This window comes from Battus philenor, unplaced genomic scaffold, assembly GCF_028537555.1.
Source record: "Battus philenor isolate CCGP_79_NKW_IND1 unplaced genomic scaffold, ilBatPhil1.0.hap1 SCAF_19, whole genome shotgun sequence".
Classification (NCBI taxonomy): Eukaryota; Metazoa; Arthropoda; class Insecta; order Lepidoptera; family Papilionidae; genus Battus; species Battus philenor.
Window position 1 is genome coordinate 12,036,412 of NW_027181681.1, and position 12,593 is coordinate 12,049,004.

General features: G+C 34.3%; 1 protein-coding gene across 1 annotated transcript in view; it reads right to left on the reverse strand.

Moving 5' to 3' along the window:
* LOC137921730 (O-acyltransferase like protein-like) overlaps positions 1-12,593 on the reverse strand; it is a 28,849-nt gene that overhangs the window by 4,315 nt on the left and 11,941 nt on the right. Inside the window, exons 3-9 of the mRNA XM_068764544.1 lie at positions 7,979-8,131; positions 6,923-7,079; positions 5,784-5,901; positions 4,971-5,058; positions 3,218-3,384; positions 1,914-2,099; positions 669-848 (exon numbers count right to left, since the gene is read on the reverse strand). Coding sequence (XP_068620645.1) covers positions 669-848; positions 1,914-2,099; positions 3,218-3,384; positions 4,971-5,058; positions 5,784-5,901; positions 6,923-7,079; positions 7,979-8,131 — 1,049 coding nt within the window. The remainder of the gene's footprint in view (positions 1-668; positions 849-1,913; positions 2,100-3,217; positions 3,385-4,970; positions 5,059-5,783; positions 5,902-6,922; positions 7,080-7,978; positions 8,132-12,593) is intronic.

The window sequence follows — 12,593 nt, forward strand, 5'->3', positions numbered from 1 at the left end:
GGCGTTATATTGCGGAAAACCATCCTAAGTAAGAAAAGGACCAATATATAGCTACTTCCGCCATGCAGCAGTAGTCATGCAATAAAGTGCACCGCCCGCCAGCCCGCTGATAAATGCGCATGCGGCAAACAATGCGAATTACACAACTACCACCGTTAAATCACTCAACACGTGTTTCACCACTCCACGGGGCATCCTCAGGAGTAATGTTACACCTAACTACTGCTGCATGGCGGAAGTAGCTATATATTGATCCTTTTCTTACTTATATAATTCACACTTCATGCATTAATTAAATAGGATTGCCAATGTACATAAATAAGTTGACAAAGGATGAGCAGCGGCGTCATCTGTGTACCATAATACCACAGTACGATCGCTAACCTGCATGATAAGCTTGGTGCTTATGGTATATAACCTCAATAGATATCTTTGGTAGAAACGTATGTTTTACAATGAGCGTCTGAAACAACTAAAAAAAAGTAATAATGAAGATATTAGTTAGTTGCAGAGTCCTTCCAACAACCTCAATTAGGTCTTGTTAACTTTTTAGGTGGACGTCTTTGGGCTTGGTGATCCGAGGTTTCCAGGTCGTAACCGAGAAAGTGCTAATATTATACTCACTGTATCCAGCTGTGGATGCCTGTAACGTGAATATTGGTACTCACTCAGGAGGCTGTGCCGTGATGATAGGAGTCAGCTCGTAGAAAAAGGTGACGAAGCCAGCTGCGACAGAGGATATCACAAGCAGCAAGCTCAACACCGGGATAATGGACTTCTTGCAGCGCACCATGAGAAGAATGACCATAACGCCCACAACGTGGAGTTGCATATCAGCTGCCAAATACCTGTAAATCATATTTTAATTTTATAACTCTAAAAACAACACTGAACTGTCGTCATGGAGTACACTTATTTATACTACGGATACGGTTCTAGTAAGTTCGAGATAGGACTCGGTTAGAATTTCCGAGAATCGTACACAAAAAATTATAAATATCTTTAAGATCACGCGTGTTCTTGATCCTAGGGTTCAATGTTTATTGTTTATAAGGTTCTGTAACTCGTGCTTTGTAACGATATAATTATGATATTATTTATGACAGAAAATCAGCTATAAATTTAGCGCTTTATACTTCTGTTAGCAATGTCCCTATATATTGATTATGTATTGTCATAATTTTTACTACACCTAATTTTACCCCGAGTCTTATATAACAGTTTGCATCGATATGAAAATAAACAATTTTAATAATTAAAACATATGTATAAAATTAGCAAATAATGTCTTCATAGATTTAAGTATATATTACGAATTAAATATAATAAATTTACTGTGTCACTAATGCTATTGGAATAGCGAATAATATTATTAACAACGACCAGTAGAAGCCTGGCGGTAAGGACTGAAAAAGATTTTATAATTCACACTTTGTGCATTAATTACTTAAGATTGCTACTGCTAATAAACAAGTTTCCAAAGGATGGGCAGTAGTAGCATTCTCTGCGTACCATAATACCACACTGCCATCCGACCTACCCGTCTACCAAGCATGGCAATTATGGTACCCCCCCCCCCCCCACCCCCGGATATCTTTGAAGGATAGTGTGGTTATATATATCAAGTTCCAATATTGAACATGTTCAGCTAAGCAGGAAGTCAGTTAAGACGAATGCCTAATTTGGCTAGGTGTTCATATGAAAGATGGAATAAATGACTGAATACACGAAATACAAATCGATATTTAAGATGCTCATTAAACATCTAGCGCCATCTAGTGTGGAATTTGGAAACCTTCATTTGTACTAACATTCTTTGATGTTATAGTCTTCTAATAGTGACACAATGATCATAAATCAAAAGCAGGCCCAGCGATATTATAAAAAAAATAATTAGTTCAATTATTACTCACCAAGTATGTCCCATACACATCTTTCCGAGAGATAAGTGGTTGTGTGCGTAAAACAAGTGGTACCACCATCGCTGGGAACAGTCTTCAGCTTCACGGCGCACAAGCCAAGCCCACTGCGGACCCGAGCCCAATAGTGGGAACCATGACATCGTGAACCAGAGCGCGAAAACTGCCACCGGTGTTAGCCTAAAGAAAAATATACATAAGACGATAATAGAAGCCAATATTTAAATGTAATTTTTTTAAAGCTATTCTTGAGGAAAATCTTTGGACATTTGTCCTCAGGTTGGTGTTCAGTCTTTTTCGTTATAAAGCAAAGTTAAGGAGTCAATAAACTATTTTTCCCAACAAATTTAAAGGTCTATTTCATATGGTTTTGTCAACTTTTCGAAGTACCGTCATATACTTTCCCGAAATACCTACATAAATATAAAGGGAATTTATAATAAAAACACTTCGTAAATACAGTTAAATATCTCACGAAAACCAAATCTTGGACCTAAAAATATATTTCATTAAAGAATTTCGAGTGATACGAATAAATAATTATACGGAACTGCAAGCGTAGCGCAGGACGACCACCCAGAGTAGACAGACGATATGTAAACCGCTTCTGATTGGTCCTATTGTACCTTATGGGTGGACGTCTTCCACTGCTACTCCCTGATCTTCGCTCCAAAACTTGTGATAATCAAGCGGCATTCTGAGCACTAAATATATGAGAAAGGCTCCGTATCCTCGTTCAAACTGTCAAGTAGTCCAAGAAGCCGTCAAAAACCGCACACATATAGAGCTGCCACATTCATGTTCAACGTTATCATGCAACTGGAGTATGACTACCAAGTAAATAGTTTTTTGAAAGTTCCGTTACGTGAACCCAATACCAATGAAGCTATGAAAGCCTAACAATACTGTTAATACAAACATCTATAGGAATAATACTAAAAATTGTGAAAATTCAAGGCATATCGGTTACTTTCTGCAGTGTATGCGCAGCCCGACTACATCAGTCGTGCGTCGATCGTGACCGCTTGCGGACGTGTGTAGTGTTCCTTCTGCATTATTTTTTATTACAATAGTAAAACTGTGTTTCATTGATAAAAGAAGACGGAACACATTACTCTTTTGTACATCTACGGATATCCTTACTGATTAGATCCCGTAGAAAAATCCCAAGTTTAACTCACTTCTTGTCCCGTTGAGGGAATGTATTACCGATTAAAGTAAGAGTAAGAGTGAGTCTAACGAATTAGTAAGATTTGAAAATGGAACAATTATGACATCCAAGATGAAAGTTCTCTTACCTGATCCATCTGTTGATAATAGATACGAGACATTTTACAAAAGTGATAGGATTTGAGTCTGTGCTAATAAGGACAGCGTAAGATGTGAGGAAGCCGGAAAGCGAGAAGAACACTTGCAGCCACAGCGGTGAATTCAACACCATCTTCCACACAAAGTTATCGTACATCTGTGAACAATATACTATTTATTTATTTGTTCATGTTATTTTTCAAACTGGGTACATCGCTGGTGCAACCGATTCGCATTGGGGTTACAAAGCCTTTCGCTTCGTGTGGTTGCGGAAGGCGCTGAATGCGGCCAAGGCAAAACTAGAATTAGTGGAGGCCTATTCCTTGAAATGGGTGTCTATTGATTGATGTAACGATATTTTTCCATTCAAGACACTTAAAGTTTGTTTTCATTGATGTTAAGTCGTGTTTACACAGTCGAGTGAACAATCCTACAAATTGCTTTTAATTTTGCATCAGGACCTTCACTGATCTTATTGACATTCAATCATTCGCAGAAGCGTTTTCATGTTTTTCCAGGCAGAGTATTTCATTCGATGTGAAGTCAGAGAATTCTCTTCCACCATGAATAGACCTGGGCTTTGGTGCACTCATCTATATAACTCATTTTGCATTACGACTCAAGCGCACCGGATAGTGCATAACCTAAACTTAATTGCATACTATATCTTGACTAACATATATCTTCTGGAAGCGCTTGTGACGGGAAATGAAGAGATGGAAGACACTCCAGTGTTTATTGGATTTGGCGACTCCTATCATACACGGACTGATTTCGATTCTCACGTGTATATAATAGTTAAGAACAATTTTCAAATATCTTATACGTAAGAAAAGGACCAATATTTAGCCACTTCCGCACATGCAGTGGTAGTCGTGCAACAAAGCGCACCGCCCGCGAGCCCGCTGATAAATGCGCATGCGGCAAACAATGCAAATTACACAACTGCCACCGTTAAATCACTCAACACGTGTTTCACCCCTCTACGGGGCATCTTCAAAAGTTATGTTACATCGATTAGTGCCACTTAGACTCTGTGTTTTGCACTAATAGACTACCATTGCATGTGCGGAAGTGGCTAAATATTGGTCCTTTTCTTACTTAGGATGGACTTCCGCAAAATAACGCCTGATTCCATTAAATATTTTATATCTTATACGTCTTATATCTTAGGATCGTTCGAAGACTCGAACTCATGCCTCAGTGTTGCAGCCAGGTGCAATTGTTTTTAGATAGAGGCACATACAATCAGTGAATTTTAGAGACAAAGTTATCCTAATGGATCGATGATGAGTTAAAACTGGGAGATCTTTATATGTTTATATACTTTAGCTAATTTAATTATCATTTATAATTTGGCAAATAAGTCGCAAGATCTCTCTAAAGCTGTGCATAGGTTTACGAAGATATACTCTATTGATCCATCAAATTCTAACCAACATTTCTTTAGATTTATACTTCTGTAAGCTAACGTTTTTTTTATGGACTAATGTTATTCAAAACTATGCCATTTAAGAGATTTATTAATAGTAACTAAGTGTCTCTGGAACCTCAGTTCGTCAACTTACATTAATTATTTCACCTGGAAGCCTTCGAGCTCCTGGATCGCTTAAACAGGCGCTCCTTGATGATCAGAGACAAAAGTTCTTGGAACTAAAACTCGGCATGAATAGATTTGCACTAGATTGCCGAATTTCAGCTCTATCGATTAATATTATAGGATCATAAGTCTGTTTTACTCACTTTTTCAATGTACTGCGGGTTGTCTATGTAAGAGTAAACGTATATCCAAATCACGTGAGAGAAGATGACACACTGTATTCCTAGGAACCTGGAACGAATAAGGTTATAATGATAGATAATTAAAGTACCCGGCGATAATAGGAACATGTTTTTTTATTTCATTTTACCCCAACATTAAACCGCCGCTTATCGAAAAATTGGTGTATTTTATACAAAGAATAAAAGTAATTATCAAAAGAAGCAAATGATGCTCGTTGTAACAGCTCCTAATAGATACCGGACTGTTTGTATTTCGTGCGACAGAGATAACGTTCGACGAAGCCGAAATTAGCCGATTGTCTCTTTCCAAAGGTCGATGTGCAATATTTATCGCCGGATACATTACTATATTAATGTATGTCAACATCATTGATATCTATCTCTGAGAAAAACTTGGCATTATGTAATCAGCGGATGAATTTATCTTGTAAGAAATAACAACATGAATAAACTGGTCGTCAAATCGGTGACACATGTATAAAACATATAATATATATATAATAACATATAACATATATTTCTGTAAAATATTGATATCGAATATATTTATTTTTGAAAGTTGATACGCTTGACACCCAAAGTACCTCCGGTTTTTATTACCAAATAAACGATTTCTATAAAGTTTTAAATTATTTTTATTGGTATACATTTCCGATAATATGTGTTATTGCTATACCATAATAAGAAGTATTAAATTGTAATTAATGTTTAAATAATATGTTACGTATAGTTGAAGTTGCTTTAAATAATAAAATTAAAAAATATTGTAAATACCTGATGCCTTCTATGGCAGTTAAATTTTTCATTCGATCATCAGACCGAGGCTTCGATCGGTCATATTTCAGTATTTCCCAATTGCGTTTTAAAGAGAAAGCCAATAGATACTTGTTGCCTGAAAAAATATTAAATTAAGTAGAAGTATGTTAATTAAAATAAATTAATATGTTGCTTCATACAAAACTCGTGTACACGTCGACACAAAATGACTTTTTAATTTTTTTTTTTTCGAAACTTCGTTATGATATGTGAAAGTTGATTTAAAAATGGAATATCGTATTATTTAAATTTAAATTGAGATCTAAATTGTAACTGATTCTGATTTATTAAATAATATAAATTCTTCAACATTAGAATCTCTATAATTCGGATAGTTCTATTTCAAGGTATATATAACCTTGGATATCAAATTGCAAAGAACTAGACTAAAAATAGATACACAGATATTAACCACAACCAGGTGCAATACGTAATTTAGGACTCGAACTGGAGCTTTCGTAGGAGTTCCAGGTCCTCGAGTGACAATGGTTACCAGCCACTTTTAACCAGCCGTATTGAAAATCTTTGGTCTATGTCTTTGGATGGAGCAGTGATAGTGTCCAGAGGATGGGCAGCAGCATCTTTTGCGTACCATAATACCACATTGCTATCGCCAACCCGCCGTCGAAGTGTGGCGATTATGGTATAACCGCTCAAAGATATCTTTGAGGGAAACCTATGTCTTACAAAGGGCGTCTACGGGCTAAAATAATGATGATGATGTCAGTGATAATGGGATTAATCTAGGCTAATCGTCTTCTACGCTCTATCACTTCAAACTTGGTGAAGTTATTAATGTCAATTCCTGGTTCCAACCTACACTGGTGATATCGCATATTTACATAGATCTAGGCACGTGAGAATGCTTCATGTTACTGGCCACTAACGCTATGATACTTTATAACTAAAATACTCTCTCATGTTCGATTTGAAATTCGAACGCCGATTTGAATTTAGGCTCCATCAATGAGATAGTTTCTGCCATCGTATTCTGATCGAATTTATGAATAATAGACGAATAAATAATTGTTAGTAATTATTAAAATTACGTGGTCATGTGGGTTTTACTACTAAGATAACTTCTACTGGAGTGGTACCTTCAACTGTGGTGCAGCAGTCACCCAAGATGTGGAGACCCGTAGCCAACACCGAAATCACGACCAGAGCAATACAGTAGACTGCGAGGAACCTTGAACCGCTGGTTGGCTGTACCGTCTTCGCTGAACTGCACCAATTCGCTGACATCACCTCTGCCTAAAAATATTTAAGGTTATATTAAGAATGGAATATGGAGAAAATATTCATTCTATCGTACATTGATAAAATGTTTATTAAATTTTTTTGAAATAGTATAAATCAGAGGTGAGCAACCTTTTTAATCAACGGGCCAACAAAATTTAAAATATTTTCGGCGGGCCGTAAATAAAGTAATAGATTATTAATTCACAAAACTTTATTTCTAATAAACATTAAAATTAGAAAAGTAGAGATTTCTCGTAAAAATTTTAATGTAACATGTAAAAACAAATAAAATAGGACGGAAAAACGAAATTATTAATTTGTAATGAGAAATTAGGCAGTGTTTTATAGATACAATCTGATTGATTTAAGTCGGAATAGACGTGACAAACTAAATAAAGTTTAGTTTAAAAAAATGTAAAGTAGATTATATTAAAGAAAAATGTAATATAAAAACTAAAAATGAGAAATAGAAAGAAGGAATTTTAAATTGTTAACTAAATGATATCAAAGAATGTGGGGAAGGAAGACAGGAGATGCGTGTAAGGATTGTGAATGAAAGGAAGGGAACAAAATAGATTGTGATGAATAAAAGAGGATGTGGCCATAGATATTGTGAATGATGAAAGAGAGCGAAATTAATATAATAACAATGATATATAACAGAGTATTTTTAAACACACAACCTTGAAGGCTGCGTGCGGGAGGAAACATTTTCAAATTAAGAGCTCTTTTGGTGTAAAGTCATAAACAATTTCCTCTTACGTGCGATCACTTTTTTCTTCAATTTTATTTTTGATTTCATGTGGTCTGATCTACAATGTTGTACATAGAAAAAAATTAATGTTGTGCCACCAATAAATGATCACCGGATCACCTTATTTGTAAGTGGACATGAATAAATAAATCATCACCTCAAGCCCATACTGAAGTAGACTACGGTTAACACAGAGCTGTGCAGCTTCCTTCCAGTCTCCATCTCCACTGGCTTGTCCACAGCTGGACACGCATACACCACGATGTACAACAGTTCTGTTGTAGTGTTTCAGATTTTGTGATGAATAATCCTGAAAACGAAAAATATTTTAACAACTTATAGATTGTATTAATATCTCGTTCATGTTATTAAAATTAGGTCTTCATTCATGCGACTGTCGGAAGACCCTATTTGAAGAAATTAAAACTAAATATAGGTCCTTTATAAAAGGCCTCTCTGTGTTTGGTACTAATCGGTGTAACATAACTCCTGAAGATGCCCCGTGGAGGGGTGAAACACGCGTTGAGTAATTTGGCGGTGACGGTTGTGTGATTCGCATTGTTTGCCGCATACGCATTTATCAGCGGGCTGGCGGGCGGTGCTTTTGTTGCACGACTACCACTGCATGTGCGGAAGTAGCTAAATATTGGTCATTTTTTTACTTAGGATGGACTTCCGCAAGGTAACGCTTGATTCCATTAAATACTTTATAAAGGCGTTTTCAACTTAAAATATATATCGACAAGTGTTACAAATTTACTCTGAACCCACAGGAAACACATTCAGTTTTTTACATGACTTTCGAAAATACTTTATTTCTTCTTTTCAGCTGATGGAAGTCTACTATTAGGTATATGCCTCCCGCAAAGATCAACACGATAACAAGTGCTTCACTGCCCACATTCAGCGGTCCACTAAAGAGAGGCGTTTTAGCTTTTTATGGCATGTTTCTCATCAAGTACAAAAGTAATGGCCTCTAAGTAACTAAGATATATAAGAAATACTCAAGGAATTAATATGTCTGGTAGGTATGTTGTAATTATTATCAATAAATACGTCATTTATACATTTATACTAGAGTTCCCCAAACTTTTTTGTGTCGTAGACCCTTGCCATGTTTTTCCGTGTTGAGTAGACCCCCTACTTACCTGATATTGATTTCCTGTAAATTTCTAACTGCAGTGAAGTTTAGTGTTAAAAACTAAAAGTAAAAACACATTAATTTATACATTTGTGTGATTTACAATCTGTTTATATTTTTTAAAATATTTTCTTAGCACTTTCCTTTTCAAGATTCAGGAAACGAATAAACGTATTGAACAAATCAGTGCAAGGTAGCAAAGCTCTGAGACTGCGACTCTCAGGTTTTTGCAAGTTCAAAATGTATTGCGACTACAAAGCGAATAACAACATCCTACATCTTACTCAATTTTATAAACATATGTAATATTTTTTTTATCTCATAGGTGCTTTGATAAATAATGTAAATGTTTTGATATTATAAGATAGTATGATGTAAGTAAATAGGTACTATTAGTGTATGTGTTGAGATCTAATATCGTGGACGCCCATTTTCATTTCATGGACCCCCAATTTTTTTTTGCTGACATAGACCCCTTGCAGGTTGTCATAGACCCTAGGGGTCGATATAGACCACTTTGGGAATCACTGATTTATACCAATATATTATGTTGTATGAGAAATAAATATAAGTTACTGATGCATTATGTTTTAATTGATAGTCTTATAACTTGTAGAGGAAATCGGGACAAATAATTGAAAATAAAATAATCGTTTAATTAAAAAAAGCACGATTAATGTTTCCTTACACATTTTTTGTACATCTCCTAGACATCATATTAATGATAGACGCCCACAAGGTATAGGTTTAAAGATCTCCACGATGAGCGGTCTTAACCCTTAGTAGCCTGATTTACGAAAGTGATTTTTTTTAATATTATTGTGTTTGCTTGAGGATCTAGATGAAGAGAAAAATAGATATTTTTTTAAATTTCCTTGGAAAGAATATTATACAACAGTAAAATACGTACAGCCAACCCATAAAAAAAACTAATAGTAATGTGAACATTCGGTTTAAAAGATTGGTATCAAAATTGAAACTCTAGGCTATTAAGGGTTAACCATGTCCCGCTACCTTAAGTATATCGTCGGTCTACCTAATGGGGGGGTCTACCTACGCCGAGTCTACCAACTCGTGGTCGGCACTCGAGAACCTTTCGACTTCAACAGCCATCGCCTGCACAAGCGAAGTTCCCCGCCAACTGCCACCTAATACAAGCAATTCTTCGAGCTACCTCGGCGGTCTTGGTTCGTCTAAACTCCTCATTTCTGTTTCGATCTTGCAGAGAAATTCCCTTTATACAGACGCTAAAAGATTTATTCCTAAATTCTAAGATTGTCATAAAAAACGTTGAAAGATATACAAGATAATGGTTGGTTAAATGTGTAAAGGCTTCAAAGTATTTGATGTATAGATCTTTTATCATCAAAAAGCTTTCTAGCTTTTCACCCATTACTAATCACCTTAAAGTGATGATTGTAAAATATGTTACATTAATTCATTTTTTGTATTTTATGCGATAGACCAATAACTTTAGCACTACAGTCTGCTGAGATAGATCGTAAATAATAAACCTTTTGTAATATGTAGTAATCCGAAATTGTGAAACTACTTTTTCTTACTATATTATCATTACATTATTTATTATTGTTTAGCCATTGATTTTTGGATAAAGTATACCATACATTAATTGACAGCATATGAGATATATATTTACTTCTTTAATGCATATAACCAATCATTTTGCATATTTATATATATATATCATATTCCTTTACCAAATTGGGCATTAATTGTAAAAGGTTCGTTGTTATAATAAGTTCACTTCACGGAAATAGAACTTGTTTGCATTCGTCACTTCCTACATAAAAATATTGAAATAAAAAGGAATAATTCAACGTTGAAACTTTTAACAGAACTATTCATATATATATATGTATATATATATATGTGTGTGTATATATTTATATATACACACACATATACTTACGTATATGTGTACATGCATACATATAAGTATGTATAAATATATGTAAATGAATTATTATTACCCAGTAATTAAAATACGTAGACATGTACTAAATAATACATTTTATAATTACCAAAAAGGAAACGTTTCATATCACAACAATTTTTTAATTATATTTTGTAATTATCTTATTATAGTTCATGCTGTTTATGCATTTATTATTTTTTTTTATATTTATTGGTTATTATAACATGTATTTACAATTTGCTCAAAACTTAAATATAATTACGAATACCGTGATGTTTATTTGACCGATCTAACACACCACAAGTTGAACGACCACCGAAAGTGTGCTAAGGTCAACCGCGTTTGGTAAGCGTTCAATTTACTTTTTCTATATCACTAATAAAATTTATAAACATATGTATACATATAAAAACGAGTTGATTTTCTTGCAAACTTTATTACGATAATATACATATTACGTAATAAAGTTTGAGATACTTTGATTTACTCTGCGTGGATAGGATCCTTACTAGTTGGAATCAGATAGCACTGCCTGCTAATGTGACGATTTATGAAAGCGTCCTATGCATCATGTCCATGTATACAGTTGCAGTTGAATTTTGTTCCAAAGTAAGTTCAAATTTATTCCAAAATCAGTCTCCTAAATAGATATTAAGTAAATTTATGTTTTAAACGGATCATTTTGAATTTCGAAAGACTGAATTACACGGAATATGAATTTGGATAGTCGCACATTATTCTGCCAGGACTTTTTATATTAAAACCACGGACATAGATTGAGTTAGTCGTATCATCGTTATATATATATACATATATATATATATATATATATATATATATATATATATATATATATATGTATATAATAAGGCTTGACGCGTTTGACACAAAAAACGTCCAAAATGGTTTGGTCAAATTGTAAATCGATGATTTTCAAGCACCAAACCATTGATTTTTTGGACCCAACCTTCGTCTACTTTTTGAACTTTTTATTTTAAAGCAAGTCTAAGTTAGACGTATAATAGTAGAATATAAGTTTGTAGGTTTTTTTTTTTAAATGAAGAAACAATGACATATAGCCAAGGTAAAGAATACACAATCCAATACCGTTCTTAATTCATTATTAGTTTTGCGAAACGTTCTGTGAACGTATCGGTTGTTTTGTAAGATCGGCTCGCAAGTGCCCGTCGCCAGTTTGAGAACGTGTTGCAAACCGGTTTGACGTTAGACATTGCTTTCGGACCGCAACATTCGACAGTGATTCTCAACCTTCGCCTTTAATTAAAAAATCTAACAGATGACCCGTTTATAACAACTATTAAATAAAAATAAATTATATATACTACCCTGCATATAATTTGGCACATCGCTTTTTCAACATTCGAACTACGATACTGACACATTAAGACACTCCTGTAGTAAATTTAATTTATTACTCTTCACTGTACACGTAAAAGATATATATTTTTAACAGTTAATCTTAATATATAAATGGGAGATGGACTAGTAGCATAAAATATAATATACACACATATAATTGACACACTTATTTATACATACCAATAATTAATAAATTAAATACATAGTTATTAATATGACTATATGATAAAAAAATAATATAACTTTGATAAAATTCGCACTTGTACCGTTTAAACTCGAAGCACATAAATTTCGTCCTCAAAAAGTTACACAGTT